Source organism: Numida meleagris, chromosome 2 (genome assembly GCF_002078875.1).
Source record: "Numida meleagris isolate 19003 breed g44 Domestic line chromosome 2, NumMel1.0, whole genome shotgun sequence".
NCBI lineage: Eukaryota > Metazoa > Chordata > Aves > Galliformes > Numididae > Numida > Numida meleagris.
The window spans coordinates 4,120,852-4,143,573 of record NC_034410.1 but is presented as its reverse complement, the minus strand read 5'-3'; the positions used below and the strand labels follow the sequence as shown (position 1 = coordinate 4,143,573).

General features: G+C 43.2%; 1 protein-coding gene across 2 annotated transcripts in view; it reads right to left on the bottom strand.

Annotated features, from left to right (window-relative positions):
* OXSR1 (oxidative stress responsive 1) overlaps positions 1-22,722 on the bottom strand; it is an 89,325-nt gene that overhangs the window by 5,603 nt on the left and 61,000 nt on the right. For both annotated transcript variants that reach the window (XM_021388055.1, XM_021388056.1), the window contains exons 6-13: positions 16,515-16,624; positions 13,030-13,131; positions 9,960-10,093; positions 7,932-7,980; positions 6,301-6,366; positions 5,976-6,098; positions 2,223-2,258; positions 829-984 (exon numbers count right to left, since the gene is read on the bottom strand). In XM_021388055.1, the coding sequence (XP_021243730.1) occupies positions 829-984; positions 2,223-2,258; positions 5,976-6,098; positions 6,301-6,366; positions 7,932-7,980; positions 9,960-10,093; positions 13,030-13,131; positions 16,515-16,624 (776 nt within the window). The remainder of the gene's footprint in view (positions 1-828; positions 985-2,222; positions 2,259-5,975; positions 6,099-6,300; positions 6,367-7,931; positions 7,981-9,959; positions 10,094-13,029; positions 13,132-16,514; positions 16,625-22,722) is intronic.

Here is a 22,722-nt window from a genome sequence, read left to right as displayed (position 1 = left end):
AAGAGGTGCCATCACTCAGGAGTCTGGCACACTCTGCAGCGCTCAGCCACAAGAAATGTTCCAAGTATCTCAGTAATTATTTGGTTTGGCCTTTTTTCCTCTTTTTAACACAAGTTAGAGCTCCTTCCCAATTTTGGCACGTCTGGCCATATGAACTAAAACCTACCATCTGTAGTGATGCAGCTAGACATTAAACGTGGGCTTGTCAAGCTTTTAAATTCCCCATTCTCCCCTTTCTGCTTGAAATGGATGTGCTTGAAAATAGCATGAGATTTAGAGTTCCCCAGAGACGGAGTTTCTCTCCTATTTTTGACTACTACAAAGATGGTTACAACCAATCCTCCTATCTCTCTTTTGATGCCTGGAGAACCTACATGTTCTAGTTTCTTCCCTTCATTTTTGTCTCCATTCTTATTCCATAGACTGCAATGATGCTGAAGAAAACACACTCAGAACCTGTTTGTGCTGCACCTAAAAACACAGCACGTCCTCAAACACCAGGAACAAGCAGCTGCCACTGAAAGTACTCTCCCTTCTTACCTTTAACCTTACCTCAAAGCAAACACTGCACTCCCTTAACGGCATAAAAACATAAATCACTGCTCACCACAGTGAAAGTTTCACAAGAAGAACAACAAAAAACTGCTGAGCTCACACTGGCTGTCTTCCTTTTGCAAGCTACCAGGCCAGCTGTCACTTCTGTGTAAACACCAGCGCTCATGCAACTCCAGACAAGCAACTTTCAAGGCTTTCTTTCATTTCATCATGTCTCGAACAGAATGGTGAAGGGCAAAGCTGAAAGGCAGTACAAAGGGTTTCTGATCTTACCTGAGCTGCTGCTGGGGCTGCTGGAGGAGCCTGACTAGGTGGAGGTACAGCAGCCTGAGGTTGTGCAGGTGCTGGTCCTGCAGCCTGAGGTAGTTGAGTAGGTGCTTGTGCTGGAGCACTGAGTGAAGGACCTGGAGGTTCAGTCGATGGGAACAGCTGCAGGCAAGAAGGTGTCTGAATGAGAAAAGGAACTCGAGAGTTTGGACTCGAGTCTGCTATGAGACTAGATGCATGCAGACCACATCCAAGCTTGGAAGAGGCGCTGGACAGGATGCTCCCTCAAAACCTGATGCCTACTTACATTTCCTAGGAGCCATACACTGGAATAGGCTCCCCAGGGAGGTGGTTGAGTCACCATCCCTGAGTGTGTTTAAAAACTGTTTGGATGTGGTGCTCAGGGACATGATTTAGCGGTGGGTTGTTAGAGTTAGAGCAGTATGGTTAGGTTGCAGTTAGACTTGATGATCTTGAAGGTCTTTTTCCAACCTGAGCAATTCTATGATTCTATACAGTCAGAGTAGAGCAAATCTGCTAGTTGCAAAGCACTTCAGCATCTATCTATAATTCATCTGTTTGTAAAACAAATGTCAGCATCAGAGCACTTAAGTATTCAAGTGAAAACTGCCTTTACACATAGCATCGGTTCTTCAAAGAACATAAAAAACTCTTTGGGACTGCACTTAGTAAAATAGTCCCTTATCAAAAAAATGTATACACAATTTAACTGGGGAGAGTGAGAGGAGAGCTAAAGAAGCTTAAGCTTTTTGTTGCTGTTAACTCCAGTTATTCGAAACAGAGTAATTGGTTTTGGCATGATGGCCAAAGAACTGTAAACTTGCTGGCACTTCTTCAGCGTGCCCTCCACTCAATTGTAGGAAACATAACTCACCTTGGATGCTTAAAGCCTGGGAATTACATCTTCAAACCACAATATATATTAAGGGATGTATCGCAATGAAGAAACGCATCCAAATGAATTACGGTTTCATTTTTTTTATTTCAGAATTACCTTAAAATTATACTACAAGAACTGTGGTCTTCCTTAAGATCTCCCTTCATAATCAATCCTTGGAAACAGCTGAAAGTAGAACAGGGCAGCCTAACCCAAGACAAATTGCTAGGGCAAAATCTTTTCACACAGGTAGGGAAAGACATAGCACAAGCTCTAGGAGATAAGCAGTCTCTATCACTGAAAGATAAGATATACTAATATTCCCAATGTAAGAAGCACAGGACACAGCTGAAGGCAGATTACAAATTGCAATTACGTTTTGCTTGCAATCAAAAACTACTAGAGATGTATTTCACAGTTTTGAGCAGAGGTTCCTACTCGGTGAATTTGAAACAAATAATGAGTTATCATTTTTGGGAAGACAATAGCATTTAATACTTACTTCTGAATTCTGTACAGGTTCCTTCACTCTGGGAGACTGAAAAAAAAACACCAAGAAAAAGTTGTCATTGCCTTGATAGAAATTAAACTTATCAGCTAGGAGGACTTGTCAGAGTTGAACTAAACATATAAAATTTACTGTTTTATTTTTATAATTATGTATACATATTAAGATGTATAATAAAATGAAAGCCACAGTTTGGTGGCAATCTAATCATATTATAGTACCCAGAAACCCACAGTCATGACTCAGGAGCTCTAGCTGACATACAGTGGTACACAATACATAAGCTGCTCTGTTAACCAATAACAAGATCAAGCATTCTTGAAGATCACTCAAGATTGGATCGAACTGCTTGTGCAAAATCCATTCTGAGCTACCCAAATCTTGCAGAAAAAGATAAGCAAGAGATCTGCTTTGTAAAATTCCATTAGGAAACACCTCCTTTTCATATGTTTAGAGAACTTATTTGCAAGCTAACTTGCTTAAATCATACAAAACCTTGGGGGAAAAAGAAACAACAACTATATATGCTGCTTTATAGAAAAATCTCTTTCCTGTTTCTCCTTGCCCTTGGACTCTGCATCGTCCTATGCTCTCCCTGAGAGAGAGCAGAAAGCTGACAGCTGTGCACAAGCTCAGCAGTGGATCAAAGATCAGCATAATGGGAAGGAAAGTGCAAGCCAAAGCAATGTGGCTGATCTTTGCTTATCAGCAAACAAAGACAACAAGCATCAGTTACTTCACATGGACAGAAAGCAATTGCCAAGTATTCCTGAAAAGTCCTGCCATTAAGATAGCCTGCATTTTTGGCTTCTAACAGGTCCAATTACTGTACAGAGATAAGATAGGTCCACATTGAGATTAACAAAATGAATGTCCTTCTACACCTAGTGCCTAAAAGACTATCGGGACAGCACGAGTTTGAGAGAACAAAAGTCATCGTGCCACTAAACTAGGGGCAATTTATGCACTAACCAGTGCCACTGACTTAACTGGTACAGGTCAGGACAATTTGTAATGCATGACCCAGAGGTATCTCACTAGAGAAAAAGGAAAGGTCTTATTCTGAGAACAGCAATTTGCAAAAAGCCATCTGGACAGGAGGAGAAGGAACAGCTCCTTCACAGTGACTAATTGCAGACGGTGTCAGGAAAAAGTAGTCAGGCAGCTGGAAAGGTAAATGCTGAAATCCAACCTGGAAGGGTAAAGGCTGAAATCCATCTTGATACGTTAAGCCTTCACTTGACAGTGACCAGGCAAAGATGAAAAATATGGCATCGCTCCCAGAGGTAAATAGCAATGCTCCACATCTGCAGGCCACAGCTTTAGTGCTGTTCTCTCAGGCAGAAAGTTCATATCCAAGAGTACCCGGGCGCCTCAAGGAATAACTCAGAGCTTGTCTGAAAGATCAGCGTGCTAGACGCTGCACAGACAAGCATGGGACACAGGCCCTGCCCTGCAGCTAACCAACCCAGATCAAGGGCAAGCAGAGGTAAACTAAGGAAAAAACATGAACAGGCAGAATAGAAATAGGAGAAATATTAGAGTACATTTACTTAGGATGACTGGGGGGGGGGAGGTGCATAAATATATTAAATTTACTTTGGCTTGTGTGATCGGAGAAGTGAGCAACAAGTCAGATGTCACAACACTGCACGCCATTACACGGATTGGTTGAGTAACAGAAGGTGAATGATTTAAAAACCTTCACAGTACAATTGTTCTTATTTGAATTCAAGGTTTAAATGCAGAGAGCAACAAAGTTCTGAAAGCATTTATATCAGGATGTAAAGCAGGATCAACAAGTCAGCATGCTCAATCACTCAGGCAGAAAACTTTTTTTATTATTAATATTTGGCAGCTTTCAGGTACAGTCTCAGCAATATGTTTGGAAACCACACATTTTACGCATTAAATCCACCTTGTTTTTTCTGTAAAGTGGAAACTGACAAAAAATACAAGCTATTTACGTGAAGATCTTATAGAGGATAGTGGTAAAGTACTTCAGCAAATAAAGTCAATCGATAAGCCATCCTTTAAGGCTGGCAGCAGTAAAATTCAGGTGCAGCTGGAATAAATAAAAGCTACAGCCTGAAGTCACTCTATTCACCACCTCAGTTAAAACTGCCAAGGGACTGCAGGCAGGTGGAATTCGTGTGGTGTTTGAAATATGGTCAAAACATGGGATTAACACTAGTCCTCCACAACACCACTGTATTCGTAACAAACATGAGCAATTTAGATCGAAGTCTTAAAAGGGGATCAAATGCAAGAGGTGCACGGGCATTCCTACTCTTTCCCCTTTGGGCTGCACAGAGCAAAGACACTCAGGGCTTAAAAGTGAAGGCCAAGAACGGCCCAAATGAGAGAGATGAGGACAGCAACACAGGAAAATATGCCAGAGCTCCAAGAAAAACAAACAAAAAAAAAGGAGAGTGAAAAGGAGCTTGTAAACGTGTGCTTTTCTGCATAAGAGGAATGAAACACTAAGTACTGTTCAAAACACAGCAAGCACTATTAGCTGATAGGATTCTGAGCTTAGGGACAAGATAGAGCAAGTTCTAATTAACCTCTGAAATACAGTTAGGATCTTTTGTAATATTCCACCCTACAAACTGATTGTACTTTAGTCTATAAGAGAGATTTAGAAGATCTGAGCTTATAAAGTATAAGGAATTTCAGTTAATACCCACAAGGTACCAAGAGATTCTCCTTAACTGTACAAGGGAGTGGATACAGCAAGCTCTTGAAAGTCACATAGCTGTTGCCACGAATTATTACATGGAATTGCTATACTAACAGCTCTCTGAAAAACCTACGCATTTCAGAAGATGCTAAAGGCACAAAACCTTGCTTTAAACATTCGATTTCTACATAGATCACACCAGCAGAAGAATGAGAAAAGTAGAAGTTGTTAAGGAATAAATGCTTCAAACCCAGTGTGTTTTCTTGCATATTGAGAATCTTTTTCTAGATATCCTTCCCTATCTCACAAACTGAATTCCAGCGCAATAAAAATGCACTTCAAGCTGCCCAGGGCGCTGAAAAGGAAACAGTGTAACACAAGCAAGCCATTACAGTGAAAATTCTGCACTGCTGCCTAGGGGGAGGAAGGCAATCTGGAAATTTATTGCGAACTTTAAGTAGTCACTAGGTATTTCTCATTGGAATTCCTAGGGGTTAGGCTGCAGGTGTTGTGGGGAGAAGTGTGTATGTTGGGGGAGGGGGATTTTCAAGTGCTAGACCTTGCAACTTCAAGGATGCCATAGGATTTTCTACTTGGGACTAATAGATCTCAGAGTAAAGAACTAGATTCTATTTCAGGTATCAGCCATAAGAACAGGCCACACTGATTCCAGTTCCATCCTGGAGAGAGCAGTAAGACAAAACCTCTGCTGACACTTCCAGAAGGAAGCATCTCAAACAGTCAGTAGCCTTGCAAAACAAAGAATATCCCAGCTCAAGTGAATTAGTATGCCGAGCTGGGAGCATGCTGTCTGAATTCCTGCTCTCAATTACACTCAGCATCCCTGAATTAGACCAGCTGTGCCCCAGAATGACTACAGAAAGGAAACCAGTAAGAACTTAAACCTCCAGTCTGCTTTCTCTAGTTTGGCTGCAGACTTGAGGGGAGGGGCAACAACAACTCACTGCGCATCATACTTCGAATAAAGCTCGACGCTTGCCAGGGATATTTAAATATGCTACAGGTAGAAAACAAAGCAAAGCTATTGGAGTGCGAGGACCCACCCTGAGCTGTGAAATTGCTGCTCTGCCTTCCTCACTTTCTTCATCTAGTTCGTCGTCGCTCCATTCCCAGCCGCCATCCTCAGTCTTATGGAGACGTCCGCTGGATCCTGGGACTCTCCTTACCTGTTCAGCACAACAACAGAGAACAGACAGGTCAAGCAGACAGCTCCCAGAGCTGTTTGGTTTTAAAAGAAATGCATCTTCAGTAAGCACATTCAAATATTTTATAAAACATCTAGCTGTATTTAGAAAATACTGCACTACAATGATGCTCATTAAAAGCTAGTACGGCCACCACAGCAAGAGCCCAGCAGCTTTTCAGTACCTTTTTAGATCTTTCAGTAATTGTTGGTGCTCTCTGTAACATCTTCTCTTGTAAAAACTCTTTATTCTGCAAAAGAAAGAAAGGAAAAAACACCTAAACATTTGCATTGCTGGAAATACCCTTTGATTCCTTCAGTGCATCTGATAATAAAGCCGTTTAAAATAATTTCTGCTCAAATAGTTTGTTACATGCTTCACCCTCTTTTCCTTTCAAAGAGAGATCAACTCTAAGGACAATTTCACTGCTTTCTACCTTTGCACTACAGTACATGATGTTTCATCCTAAATACCTTTTAAGTTAATAGCTGCACTCTCCTTATGCAATGATAAGAAACTGGCAGCTGAGGAGTTGCACAAAATTCTCACTGTAAGTAAGTACACAGCTGTACTTACTACACAGCAGCATCTGATATCTGCATAATAGGACCCAGGTATTGGGCAGCAGCAGTTAGAGGAGTTGGAAAAACGTGCAGCATGTGATGTGTAGAGAGGAAGTAAAGGCAGCAATCACAACAGGTCAAATTCTGTAATGATCTACAGCATTGCATTTCCTTAAGACACACGCTGCCACATTTTGATACACGGCTTTCAGCATTATCAGAACAGACTTTATATTATATGAACTGTCTTTACATTTGGTTCAGTATAAGCGTGTAGAAGTTGGACTTTCTCATCCTCAAGTTACAGCTGCCAGTTTGGCAGAGGCCAATGGCTGAAGACAATTGAACACGGAGCACTAACTGGCATGTGTTATCCCTCTGGGTTTAAGCATTGCCTCACTTACAATCATGTTAATTTTCAATCACCACGTATGCTAATACGTTACTCTGTAGCAGTTTAATAAAAGCACGAAGGCGATTTCATACACAATGAAGTACAACATGAACTAAAATTGGCATCAGCCAAGCACAGAAAGGTCAGCAATGCGTAAACCATCTCCCTGTCACTTTGGACACCAAGTGTGCACTCAGTAAACAAGATGCAAACAGTTCAGTTGCCTAAAATCCTATAATGATAACAAAAAAGAACCTAGTTAATGCACTGATAACAAAAAAAACTAGATGTGGCTGCTCTACACATCTTAATGTGGGAGCTGAGACCTACTGTCATTAATTGCTGACACTCCAATGCTCTGTCAGGTACCAGCAGATAAATGCAGTTTGCTTCATGGCTACAAATGGGAATTTCCTTCTATTTTACATCACAAGATTTTTGCTTTCCATCCACAGTGTAAAATAGCACGAGGCAACCTTCCACACAGTGGGGGCCTTATTCACTGTTTTGCATACAGACAGGTTATAGGGTTCACTAAAATACAAGCTCCATTTACTGCCAGACACCTTTATGGCTGGACACGCAACCAGAATGGCAGCATGACAAGGGAAGGAAAAATCCTCAAACCCACTGAAAGACATTTCAATGCTGAAGAAATCCGAAATAATTTATCCTAATAGTGGCATACACAAGGAGGTACAGAAGAGAGATTTCATTATGTCTGTTCACAATGACCCATTCAACTCATTCAGCCCGAAGTGGAACAGCTCACATTCATGCCAATAAAGCTTTCACCATCCCTCTGACCAGTCCTCCCTACAGCTTCTGCACAGATCAGTTTCACAAGTGTCTTCTTACCTTTGCTTTCGTGAAAAATTTGTGTCTTAAGAGTTCTGCTGCTGTAGGTCTGTCAATAAAAACAGAAGAAACACTGTAAATGCTCCATTTCAACTCAAGTCTTACAGGTTGCTGCACCTCGTAAGGGCATCATCTCCTGTGCAACTGCCCTAGAAGTCAGTGAATGTAATCAAACATTCTTTTAAGTGTCAGTACACTCTGAGCAAAGCCTGACGGGAGTTCACTCAGCAGAAAGCCTCGTTCCCATTCTTCATGCTGAACTCGAAACCTACAGCCTAGCTGATAGAATCACAGAAGCGATTTGCTGAGAACTGAGACAAAGGATCATCGCCTCCAGCAGGAGTGCAGTACCTGCCACGTCCAAGTGACAGACTTATTCCAGAGATACTTCATTATATATGTGTGTAATTAGCTCTTCCCCTTTAAGTTATGCTTTAGGATGAACAATGAAAAGTAAAAGACTCCCATCCCCCTTGGTCAGTTCAGTTTCCAAAAACTCAGACCTCCACAAGAAAGCAGCAGCTCACAGCACTTACCCTACTGCAAACTGCCTACACTGTGTGATTCCTGACTTAGAAAGGACATTCACTGCAGACTATGCCAAAGAAGCCACTCATCCTATAGCAGGGGAGCCCTTGTCACAAGTGAGCAAGAATAATTTAAAAGCAATTCACTAACTCTTCCTTAGCAGCCTGCACGCTTGCATAAACATATCTGATTCTGCAGGTTGCTCTTCACGGGCAGACCTCCTGCTCCCAAAGTAGAGATGATTACAGTGGTTGTTAGTGGTGCTTGAGAAGAGAGATGGGGGATGCCACGATTGAAAGTAATTATGTTTAATGCTAATCACACGTTCTAACCTGCAGGGAGAGGACATGCTTGAAAAAATGAGAAAGAATAATATCAAGCAGGGGGAAATGTGCATTTATCAAGCGCTCTACTGGACTCCTTTAGCATTTCAAATGTAAAGATTGTTAGAAGAGAGAGATCCCCATCACCCAAATCTCACAACGCATGAGAAGCCTTTGTTCCAGGATCCAGCACAGGAAGGAGCTGAAAAATATCTCCACGATTTGTGTTTTTAGAAAGGATATTTCCCTTTCCAGAACTGGCTTGCTTGGGGAGAAAAAAGAAAATCAAGAAGTATGAACATAAAAAGTGACCTGTGGAAATGCTGCTTCTTTTTTTGCTGTGCATTTTTTAATGCAGGTCAAACACTCCTTTAACCATCTTCGGTGAGATGAGTAAACGCTGGGACAGCGCTCCACAAAAAACACTTCTGAGCTCTCCTCCCACGTGATGGGCTGTGGGTTTTAAACAGCACCAGGCAGGCAGGCCTTCGTGTAGCTTCAGACAATGCCATTGCACAGAGACACAGCGCTGCCCTGGGAGCCCACCACAACACAGGCACCCCATCCTCATCAGTATTTCTACCACCACTGAGCAGCCAAGCTGCGCTTGCAAAGAACACTGCAAGCGTCATCAGCTGACTTAAGCAATGTGTATTGATGAAAAATATGTTAGGTAAGATTTGCCACTGTTTTTCCTGATGTTCCCCCCCCCCCGCCCCCAGAATAAACATGGCTTATAATCAATCAAGTCAAAACTACACTGAAAGCCTTCTTTGCACTGGCAAGTTTTAAGAAGTTGATTTGCAGAGCTTCACAAAGAAGCACACACTGCCCAATACGTAATTTCTGGTTTATAAACACAGGGCAGTTTTGAGGAGAAACATGAACTGCAGTCACCTGCTGGAGGTGGCAAGGGGGGGAGAAGGGCCCTATGCTACCAGGGACTGGGATGCACTCATTAACCCAAATGAAAGACGTGTGCCCTGGCCAGGCACAACGCCAGATGTTTATCCTTAAAAATAAGGACAGCCAAAAGAATTTGCTCCCACGCATCGCCGTGTTCACGAGGCTAGAGAAGCAGAGAGTGTACCGTTCTAAAAAATGGAACAGAATGAATTTTGAGGGTTGTTGGGTTTTTTTTTTTTTTTGAGTTTACTTTGTTGGTATCAGTTCTCACCTTTTTTCGGGGTCTTTTTGTAGGCACGATGAAATCATCTTCCTGAAAGATTTCCCATACTTCTTCAGCATCTCTTTATCTTGCACGCCGGTTTCCAAAGACGGAGGATCATTTTGTAGTGTCAACATTAAAACCTGGAAGAATTATGTCTATTGGCAATGAGATTTTTCTTGGCCTCTATACAAAGACAGAGCTTTGGAGCACAGCATTTTAAACAAGCATTTTTATCAAGTATCTGAGTTAACAAGGAGTGATCCTTACAGCAGCTCTCTGGAGGGAAAATTGAACTCAGACCAATTTTTTTTCTTAACAGTTTCAGCAGTGTCCTCCTATTCACCTGACAGTGAGAGCTCACCTCATTGCCTTCTCCTCAAGGCAACTACAGGGTTTCTGCTCTTCTCTCTACTTCCAACAGTCACTGAGGTAACAATTTACTTACTTTAAGCTTTAGATCTCTGCAAATTCTGACTGTCAGCTGAGAGTTTCGCAAGTCATCCATTAGTACCTAGGGAGTGTTACCACCCCCTCATTTCTTGGGAAGCTAGGCTGATTTACAACCAACAGCCCATGCCACTGTCTTCTATTGCATCTCCTGGCCCACAGTGCAGTCCACAGGCCAAGCATGAGGTGAGCATCCAGGCAAGTTTTGGTGTGATGAAAGGCATAAGCACAGCAGAACTTAGAATCATAGATGGTGTGGGTTGGAAGGGACCCCCTAAGATCATCCAGTTCAAACATCCCTCCTCTAACAGCCTTCCTCATTTCAGATGAGTAGTTGTGCAAGACATTGGATTTAAAGAATCATTAAGGTCAGAAAAGACCTCTAAGATCATCTAGCCCAACTGTCAACCCATCACCACCACGTCCCCAAGTGCCACATCTACACATTTCTTGAAAACCTCATTCAAGGAGTGTTTAGATTTCCCTGCAGGTACCTTGTATTCAGCAAGGAAATTTGAGTAAAATCCTGTAACGTTTCTGTAAAAGCAGCAGGGCAATATAAAACACCAGGAGTGCTCACCTCCACGCACCACTGCAGTGACAGGTGAAGGCATTTCTCACACAAGTACCCATCGAGCCAAACTGATTATTTCCTTCACCTCGCTCAGATATTCTCAAGGAAAGGAAGAAAATGACTAATTTCCATGTTCACTTGTCACCTACATCCTGACGAATATCTATTTTTAGAAAAGGAAGCAGCAAACAGCGCGCTTAAAAAGCTTTCAGCGGCTATATCGCTTAGGGCAGAGAAAGCCCATCAATCCAGCTGGAATTATACAGCCTACAAAGAACTCCCTGCTTTTTCCTCTTTCCTTGGAGAGTCACTTAATGCATGGGCCATTTTGCTGTGCAAGAAAATAAATCCGCAATGAAATACAACTACGTTCCATATATGAAACAGAAATCCTCTTGCAGGAGGCATGACTGGAACTCATACCCAATACAACTGGAGATTAACAACCACCTACTATATGACAACGTGATACTAAATAGGTGAGCTTGGTATTCAAAGCTGCAACCCATGCACCGAAAACAATAAGGAGAAGTTCTGCAGAAGCTACTACAAAACACTACTAATTATCAGAGCACAAAGTATCAACGAAAACAGCTGCAGCTAAATCAGCATAACGCTTCCCTCAACTCCTCACTGCACTGCCACAGTCACTGCCACGGTATGAATTTGAATGGTATTTCTAAACCACTCAGCCATTCTTATAGTCTCCGCATAGAGCTGATGCAAATCTTGAAATTAATACTGTTGAACAAGAATTAAGCAGCAGTGTGCAGTCCTGCCTGGCATTTAAAGCAGTTCATGTTTGTCCCCGCCCTAATGAGTTAGGAGTTACTGGACTCCAAAAACGTTGTCGTAATTTAGAGGTGCAAGGGTATGCACCTAAGTTCTAAAGAGATGATGCTCACTTTGCATAGCACTGCAGCAATTCAAGGACTCAGAAGAAGAAAACTTAGTATATGGTATGCCTAAAATTGAGGGACTTAGCACCCACAGGCCTCCTAACCCACGTAACTAGTCCAGCTATAAGCTATAGAGCTACTAAAAGGGCTCTCCACCCCCTCCTGTTCAATTTGAGCAAGTATGCATAGCAAGGGTAGAAACAAAGTGGCCTTCAAGAGGATGGGATCTGTAACCTACTCCAGGAAAACTGCTTTAGCACTGGGGTTGGACTAGATGATCTCCAGGTCCCTTCCAATCCCTACAATTCTGAGAGTGATTTTATGAAATGCAGAAGGGGCTGAAAGTTTTGCAACCAAGCCATCAAGACAAAGTCCCATCAGATCTCAGAAGGGCTAAGGAAGATCTCAAAGCTCAGACAAAGGGCAAGATGCTCCAAACCTCAACTAATGGGTCAACTCCAGTAGCTTTACAATACGAATTCCCCGAAAGAGGAGCATGTGAAATGCAGCTCCTAATGAAAGAATGAGGAAACTGGAGAAAGTTACCCAAACTAAATACAGGGTGTTCAAAGAGATTTTTGAAGTGGCAGCGTTTAAGCAAGACGGTTTCCTCCATTTCAACTTCAATAAAATACTAATGATGCCAACCCCTTCCCATTTCGTACTGATACGGCACTTTCCAGATGTGTCTGACAACGTTCAGTGATCAACAGGATTGTTTGCATGTTATACAACAGAAATTGTCCGGGGAAAACTGGTAACGTGTTTCTGAGAGGTTTCAAGAAGCATCGTCAGTGCAAAAGGAATAGCTCCCCATCTCAGTGACAGTGGATGCCAGATAACATTTTCTGAATCACTATTTACAGCCTTAACATCTGCTGTCGGGATTGAGCCACACAGCACTTTCCTCAAGAACAGTGACCCCAGCAGAGCCTCAGATCTAAATGAGAACCGTGCACAGTTTCAGACAATGCTGAGTAAGTGGCACATTTGTATTTTTTAAAAGCTGACTTCAAACAAGTCTAAGAACATCGTGATCCACAAATGCAAATAGAGAGGACAAGCTCTTCAGCAAAACAGTCTGGCCAAATTCTTTGGAACGCTCATAGGACATTCAGATCCTCTGTCTAGCACAAGTATCTGGAGACCTGCTCACCTTCATCGGGGGGTATTTATGATAAGGAGCTGCCCCTGTAGCCAGTTCAATAGCAGTGATCCCAAAGCTCCAGATATCTGCCTTGAAATCGTATCCTCTGACCTGAAAGATATTAAGAAAATGTTAGTGTCTGTGTCTCGTGCTGTTCTACATGACAGTCCCTTTCCTTAGTTACACATCTTTTCACCCTTCACTCTTCTCTTCCTTCCCCATCACTTCTCATCAGGAATCTGGAAACAACAACGTTATAGTGCTAAAGAGATGGAAAGAACAGCCTTTCCTTTCTCTCTGAAGTCCATTGTATAAGAAGCCACAGTGTGATGGAAACTACAGTCTCAGCCTGTGCAACTGGGGCTGTTCTATCACAGGCTTCTCCACGTGTGGAACACAAAGGGGCACTGCGTTAACCCATGCTCTGACTTGGACACAAAAAACACAAAGAGATTAAACAGTATAATGAAGCTCTCATAGTTAATAGCTGGACTGCTATCCCCTTGGGACATACGCCTTGCTACACTTTTAGTCAACCACTCAATCAATCTGACTGCAAACACGCTCAACCCTACGTTTGCAGCACTGGAACTACACACCAGTTCGGTATAAAAAAAACCCTCACTCCTGCCTGCAGACTAATATTTCCCTCCGCTAATTAACAGTAGCTTCTGCACTTGACATTAAACACAGGCTTGTTCAGGAAAATTTATAGCATTTACTTCCCCTCACACACAGGAAAAAATATTTCATACGCCAAAGCGGTTACTTCCTCATTATCATTAGGTAATATTTTGGCACTTGCTTTCTCCACTGCAGGGCAGAGACATTATGTACTAATTTCAAGAAGAGTCACAAACTCCAAAGTGTTTTGGCTGCTGAGGACGGCTTGTATTTCTCCTTGCTCCACTATGCAAAGATGAATAATGAATCAGAGCAAAGCTAACAGGCTTACTGCGTTCAGCAACACTAACGAGCTTCAAAAGGAGCCCATTGTGATGGAGCCAGAGCTATTCCCCAAACTACCTTTAAGATCATCTGGAACTGTGAGAATAACAAAACAAAAGACATTCCCTCTTCCACTATTCTTCATGATATGATAATTGAATTAAAGTTTATTATAGCAACAGCAGTTTATATCACGTACTAATTTCTTCAGCTCTGCAGGCATCATTTTCATGAGCCTTATAAGCTTGAAAGGCTTCCTGAAGTGAGAGCTTATGGAAGCCACTGTTATGAATGGCTTTCAAATAATTACACTAAACAAGCACATGGATCTTACATAATTCATAAGTGCAGAGCACAAGAGGAAATATGCAATAAGTTCTATAAATTGACATTTCTTCACATCGTTTTTAGGTTTTGAGACCGACTTGGCACGTTTCTTGGCTTTATCTTTCATTTAATCTCACAGATTTACACACTGCACCATGCCTCATTTTAACTGATCAGCATTGTTCATTATATCACACAATCCTGCTCCCAAATGAAAGCTTTGGAGTTCAAACCTGTCTACTGCCGTTCATCTTGAAATCCATCTAATACATAACAGTTATCACCCTGCCAGTGAGTTTCTCTCATCTATTTTTCCTCAACAGCATTTTTTTTTTTTTTGCCATAAATCCAATAAGGGAATGCATATTAAAAGATAAGGCCAGGCTATCATATACTGACATGCTAAAGGACCTTAATGACGCTGAAGTAAAACGGATGGAATCAAGAAAACCTACAGATCGAAGGCTGTCCCACGTTCACCCCTTCCTTCTTTTCCCTGCTGGATATAATGGCTCAGAGTGACACCTGCTGGAAGGCAGCAGGATGATGGCAGTGGACACAAGGATTTCACATCAGCACCCAAATGCCTCCCCTACCACCCTGGACTTGCAACAAGTTCAATGTGCACTTCTCACAGAAGCGTCGGGCTCTCTGAAAAAATAACCACCCACCTGCCTCCTTGGAAAACATCTGCCCCATCCAAATATCCCCTTTCTCACCAAAAGCTTCGTTTCCCCTTTCTAGCATCATTCTAAGACACTTTTTTCCCCCCCTCCCATTCTCCCACCCCTATCCACAAGCAGCCTGGAGCAGCACTGACACAGAAGACAAAAGCACAGGCAACACAGATCTGGTTTTGGAAATACTGCACGTGCTATTCTCATTTCCAGACGTTTTTTCCCCTCTCCTCTTAAAAATCAATGCATCAAGAAAACCCAGGAGTACATGACAGCAAAGTGGTTCAGAAGCAAGTTCTCAAAGAGTGCTCCTGACTCAGGGAATGTGTCCTGCACCCCGTGGTGTTCAGCCCGTACTTGGGGAGATTGCAGGAGCCCTGCAAAGCCACAATGGGGAGCCACTGAAAAGGCCAAGCGGTGAAGAAGCCTTTCATAAATACTGCATTTAAACCACTCCAAAATGATCTCAATTCCTCTGGAAGTTTTAGGCATAGGAAAAAAAAAAATGTGTTAAAAACTCTACCACTGTTTTCGCTACATTTCGTGTTAGATTATATGCGGAGGTGTTACTCAAATTCTCCTAAAATCTTTTACTACAAATTGTAAGAGGGAAAAAAAAAAAAAAAGCAACAAAGCCAGGTTTACTTTACAGCACTGTTCCAAAATATTTTTGTTTCAAAGATTCCTGGGAGAAAAAAAGGAAAAATACAGAGTGTACAGTAGTTTTGCTTGGTGCACATGCCAAAAACAAAACCTTGAGTGTGGCTCTCCACCAAACTGGTTTTAAGGCTACGATGGATAGTTCTCAGAACATTTATGACACTGAGCATCCATGCCACAGACAGCACTGCACAATGCTTTGTTGGGATTGTGGCATAACTCTGCTCGTTGATGTTGCTCAGAGAAGAGCAGCAGTGCTCTATATCTATATGCACTAAGTCTTCGGGTGGTCTTCATCAGTAGCCAAGCAGATAAAGCTTCCCCCTGTAGTTTAGTCTAGCAGTGGTGGAAGACAAAGAGTATGACAGCTATGAGCTAGGCAGAAGAGAAGAGGAGGAAGGGGGAGAGGCATTTCTCAATAATTACAGTCCGGACACTCACAAGCCAAGAGAAACTAAAAAGCTCAATAAAATCAACTGTGCACTGTGTTATTGTGATAACTTCCCACCTTGATACATTGCTATTAGCTACCCCAAACAGCAAGTTACCTAACTGTGTGTGAATATTCGCCACGTGCGAAACTATTTATATTCTGCCTCACATTTAGGCATGAGGGAGGGGCAGGTTAATCTCCTTTATGCAATAGCTAAGCTGCCTCATACTTACCTTGGGTACAAGCCTGGAGAGAAGCAACAGGGTGAGAAGCTACTGAACATTCCATAGGAAAGCCTGGCAACAACAGCCGTATCACAGACAATTCTGTGGCTTTAAGCCTTAAAGGATGCAAAATTGTCATCTTAGGTGGGAATAAATAAGGCTGTTGCTGACAACAGGGATTCTAGGTGCAGACCAGCTAAGAGGATGCTAGGAAAAGCGATTCACCTGTTCCATAACTTCTGGTGCCATCCAGCAAGGTGTGCCTACAAATGTTTTCCTGACTTTATTTCTGGTAATGTCACCACCGGTGGCCAAAAAAGCACTAACGCCGAAGTCTGAAAAGAAAGCAAAACAGACTGCATTAAGATCACATCCTGAGCAAACCGAAGGGCTGTCCCCCTTGCCCCCCCCCATATTTCCAGCCCCTTATTAAGTAGTAGAACACCCAGTTACACATGAAGAGTTTCCTAATGAATGAAGAATGATCAACAGTTAGCGAAGAATGCTGGTGCATGAATACTCTGTAGTCAACCATTCAATTACTTCAGCATTCAGTGCTGGCCGGCAGAGAGGAAAATTCCTCTTTCCATTACAGCCCACTGGGCACATTAAGGCATGCCCTGCTCCCCAGCAGCCTCGCTGCTCTACAACCCCGCCTTGGGCACTAAGTGCTTTAGTTATATTTGTATACGTACATAACTAATAACCGAGCTCCAAGTAGCATCTTGCTAATATTCAAAGCAATCAAGACTTTTCTGAACAAAAGGAGCTGAGTGCGTACAAAGCTAACAGTCTGCAACATTTGCCATAACTGCACAGCCCGCAGACTGGAGGCATCAGCCACTGACCCTGGATGTCCTACCACCAGAACGTGCTCTGTTTGGTAGCCTTCCATCACTGAGATGCTCAGAGCTTTATCAGGAACTTGGACCATCACAGAGGGCGCCCTGCAGACACCCATCGACACTCTGCACAGCACTTCCTCAACTTGAAACATCTGCCACGTGTTGAAGGGTACTCAAAGACACAACACACTTGCTCTGGTGACTGATCTCTTTCAAGTCAATCGTTCCGTTGTACAAAAATGATGCTTTCAAAGATGACGCTGGCGTTTCATACAATGAAAACCGACATGGAAAATGAGATATGCAGACAGCAGCACTAGCATGAAGAGAGAGGAACTGGATCTAAGTTTGCTCAAAAGAAAGCATTACAGAAGTTTTAGCAACCAAGCCACCCTTTGAGAAAATAAGCAGGTCAGGTGACAAGGAAACCGTAAACCCAAACCAAGTATTTCCTTCCAGTTTGCTCTAAATAACACAGCTTATGTCTTGCAGAATTACAGAGTTGCAACTGTTCGTTCTCTAGAACTCATTTTATTTCTTCCCCTCCTTTTTACTGTTGTTTTTTAAAAACGGTGCAAACAATCAAAATCTTCCATGCCATTTTTGAGATTGCCGCTAGGCTTGGAGTCTGACCAGGGCCAAGCTTCTCCCTGCATCACATCACAGCAGCAGTGCAGCGATGGCCTTCTCATCAATTACTCAGTATCAAGAAACACTCAAAGCAACGCACCGAAAGATTCCAGCTTCCTTAGATTGCAGCCTTCCAAGGACAGGAATCTAGTACTCACCAAAATACTGTACTGAGGGTTCACATTAAAGGCAAGTTTCACTGAAACTGCAGGGCTAAAATCGTGCATCCGCACAACCAAACACCTACCATTAGAGTCCAGCTTCTTCCAGATGTGTTATTCTGTTGTCTTCCCCCTTGCTGGAGGCATCTCATATTGCTGCTAGCCTGGAAGTTTCAGTATTTAGATGGATAACTATAATCTATATTCTTATGGAAATCCATTAGATCTCCTTGTAGTAGTTGTGCTTCGAGGTCTTCCATACGTGCATCCCATCCCTGCTTTTCACAGAAACTGAAAGCTTCCAAAAAAGCTCAGAGTACAATTACTTCCACTTTCCCCCTTACTATGGGGAGCTTTGCAAGACCTATTGTTCTCAACACAAGAGCAATTAGAAATTACTCGGAATTAGATAATACTAATAAACACTTGTCCAAGTGCCATCAGCACGCTATTGTGATGTGCTGCATTCGAACTTGTGGATATTATCTTACCTCAACTTTCCATGCAGTCATTTTGAGGGTAAAGGAAACGTCACTCAAAGCAAAAGCATTCCAGCAGTGAAAACACAAGCTCTACACAGCGCACACAGCATTCACTGCATTTCACATCAGACACGAGGACGAGTTTATAAACTCCCGTCTGGAATTGTGCCCCTGCATCTGCCATGCGAAGTCTGTAGAAAGTTCAAATGGAATTAAATAGTATTCCATTACACGGTTGATTTATTCAGTGTTTTCCCAATCAATTCCCCTCATTTCCAGAGGGATAAAACAAGCACAACCAGCCCGTGCTACTCTGCTGAAAGGAGTGACTTTGAAACAGTTCTCAAATGTCATCTTACTGCCTTTATCCAAGTCCCAGCTATTAAGATAAGGTATTTCCTGAGAGCAAGCACACTCTGTAAAGCCATAAATTAAAATCCTGAGCACATTCAGGGTTCGGCCCTCACTTCTGAGCCACTGATACGATCTGTGCCTCCTTGTCTCTGCCTAAGCTCCCAGATTACTGACCACTGCCCCTGCTGAGCTTCCTTCACAAAGACTACAACAGAGCTGGAGCACTGCAAATGCATTTAACCCTAAAGAGAGAAGAAAAGTCACGCAACTGGAGAGGTATGACAGCTCGCAGGTGTTTACTGCTTTGGCAGCTTGTATTTTACACTGCCTCGCCACAGTGGTAAGAGGAAGGGCCGCTGCACTAGCAGCCACCGCTGCTGGGAATCCCACCACTGCCAGATATTCTGAAGGAGCCCAAAAATTCCAGAGTTGAGCTGCTAGCAATTAGCAATCTCCAGGGATGTGTGAAAAATACAAGGCAACGATTCCCTACCACTATGCTATCCTCACAGTCAAGCTTGAAAGCTGTGCTGGTCACTTGACTAATGCAAAAGCTAAGAGGAGAAATCACTATTGAGTGCTACAGAAATGAAGAGCCAGCCTCAACGGGTCGTCAACACAAAGATGCTGTGGCAGAGCAACAGGCACCAGGGCTGCTGTGTGACTCAGGATTTCCACAGTATCAGAAATCAGATTGTTTTATCAAAACCTAGAAGTAAGACGTTCAAAATCCTCTCCCCTTGGGCAGGCTGTATTGTAACATTTCCTTCATTCTAAGCCAATGTACCTGCTGCTGTAGCTAGCTACCGCTAGGGGAAAAAGGAGTCTGCAATCTAGGAGCCAGGACAGCAAAGCCTACTGAAATCAGAAAGTTTGCTGGGTTTGGATCAGACACCAGAACAGCAATTCCTAACTTCTACGGGGGTAGAACAACAGCATGAGCAACTCAGAGCTGTTCTGAAACGCAGACAGCCAAGATACTGTGCCTCCTCAAGCAAAAATGAAATTGTTTCAGAAGACAGCACTGAAACGTTTCTCTCACTGATCACCTTCCTTCCTCTTCAGTTGCTCACCATAAAACAGCTGCAGTTGTACTGAGTGCTCTTCTGCAAACTTCATGCTTCATGCCAGTGATGAACGAAGCATAATGAGAGGAAGATGAAGGTCACAGTAAACCAGTGAAGCAAGGTGGCAAGACACCAGAGGGAAAGAAGATCAGTGAAGAACAGGAATGTTCCCTTTAAAAGCTATGAGGTTGTACAGTGGTATTGGATCTGTCAATATGCGCTTACTCTCTCATTCTCATTTGGAAAGGTAGAGCTGTACAGTCACATCTATTCCTAATAAAATTTCTCACCAGTTAACATGTGCAATGACAGCTGTATTCTACTATGCATCACCACAAGTTGAGCCATTCTGCAATAATGTCAGGGCACGTGAAAGATCAAGGAAATCTCTTTACTAAGTAAATGTAAAAACTGGCTCTGAAACAGAGCCCCAAGTGCAAGTTCATTAAGATATGCTAATGCTGAACAAAGTAACTTCAGGGTGACGAAGCACACGCTGGGTGAAGACGTTGCCCTTGGAGAAGCTCACAAGTGGTTTCAACAACCAAATAACGCAACATCTCTTCAGGAAATCCTACAAGTGACACAAAGAAGAGGTTAATGCCACGCTGTTACAGGGCAGGCACCAGAACTCCCCATCAACTGCAAGGAAAATCCTTCTTGCCCGTTTTTGATCAGGGGAAGAGGCTCTGAGATGAGCGTCTGAGCCAGCCCTGCATCAGCACTCCCCTTCCCAAGACAGATTTGAGCCTTGCCCCTGCTCAAGAAATCTAATCACCCAAAGTTGCAATTTCCTAAGGCAGAGTGGGGGAATGACACTGACTGTATCATAGCTAGATGTTTATGTAGCGCGCTATTTTAGTACAATGAATTAAGAGCAGTCAGGAACACAGCGAACTGGTGACAAGTTGGCATGGATTTGTGGAAAGTTACACAAATTCAGTTACACAAGTTTTTGCCTGGCCTTAACTATCCCCATTTTATAAATAGATAAAGTGCGAGGGGTTAGGCAGCTTGCCCGGTATCAATTAGCGAGTCCCAAACGACTTTGTGAGATCTCCATCTACCACCAGGCAACGCTGCCTGCACGGGAAATTGCAGGCACACGGTGCCAGAGGGAGGCCTCTGGGAGCAGGTGCTAATCCCAGCTTGTTTTAAAGCCTGCGGGGACAATAGCAATGCCTTCAATAGGAAAATCCCACATGGGAGGGATGGGGATGTTTGCTGCACGAGCACGTCAGCTTCCGTAGACTCCTGTCTCTTTGTTCAATAACAGAGGAGGGTATGACAGTGCTACTTAATATCCCAGTGATTACAAGAAGAAAGAAGGACTTGCTCTGCACCCAGCCACGCAGCGGGATGGGAACACGGCGCCTTGGCTGGAGCATGGTTTGTACAGAGCAAACCTCCTGCACCGAGCGTGCTCTCCTCTCGGCTCCTTTCCTCTCCCACCCCTCCCCATCTATCAGCAGCCTCTCGCATCACCTTCTACTAATTTAATAATTGCACAGTTACGTAGACTCAGGAACATCGAGCCTTGCTTACTGTGAGAAGCAGCCTCCTGGTTTCTGTTGCGTGTTGGAGCCAACGCACTTCATGTCGACAAGAAGCGTTTTTACCCGAGCAAGCTTTTAGACTCCACGGAGCCAGTAAATGCCAGGGCACAGAGGTTTTATGTTCTGATTAAAAAAAATACAGTAATTGCCATGGAGAGGCTAGAACACAAAAGAACGCAGCTATCTCAATTTACACTGCAACCACCGCCAGCACGGCCCAGAACAATGGTATCTGGGAAAGAAAGTTCAGCTCTCCCAGAGACAGATTAATTCAGTGTGCAAGAAAATAACTCCAAACTGAGAAAGCAATGCTCTCCAGATCGTAACAGGCTCCAAAGACTCGGTGCCAAGCCACAAGCCCAAACCAGTGCCCTTGGGGAAAAAAAAAAAAAAAAAGAAAAAAAATTAAGATATAAGCAAACAGCTTCAGCTCAGGTCTTGGTGGCATCTGTTAAAGGCAATTGTATGCCTTGGTTCAGGGGATGCATATTCTGAAAGCAAAAGGAGCACAGTTAAAAATAGCCTTGAATAAAAATACCAAGTCCTAGGACCCGGGGAGGAGTTCAAGCTGGGCGCTCGTGCAGGCCATTAGAGACATTTTTAGAATGCCTACTTTCAGTAAATGCTTCTGAACTCTGAGATTTTTTCCTCTTCCCTGTGCTACCTGCACCAGCCTGAACCCAGTGCATCCTGCATCCAAACCGCATCCTTCAGCTCAGATTAAGACAGAAGCTGCACGCACCCTCAGCAAGATGCTTTTTCTGCTCAGAAAACAGAATTAACAGAATTGCACAGCCTGTATTAGCGAAAAAGCCTTCTCTATTTTCAGAGAGCACAAAGGCTTGGAATTGTGTAACGCTGCAAATACATTACGGCCATGAACTACACACAGGGAAAGTTTCTCAAGTGTGCATGAACAGGAAGTGAATTAAATTCACTGATACAGCGTGGAGGAACAGCTCAGCAGCAGGGCTTCCTCCACCACAGGGGAAGCACTTCTATAAACTTTCCTAAAAGAAGCTGTCTTGTTTCAAAGCATTTGCAGCGTCAGATTCACATCGCTCAGATTGGCGTTCAGGATTTCCATTCCTTCTGAGACAAAGAATTGCCAGTGGTGTCAAGCAGCAGCAAGCGCCCAGGAACACGAGGTTGCAAAGGCCAAACACTCAGCGCTTCACACCAAGGGTTTGCGGGCAGTTTTGATGTAAGGATGACAAAGGGGAAAGGATGCATTACAAAGAGCTGAAGTCATCGTTTCCTGCTAAACCGTTTGCATTTTTACTTACACCAAACCAGCTCCTTCGAGGGAGGGGCCCCATGTGCTCTAACCTCAGGCTT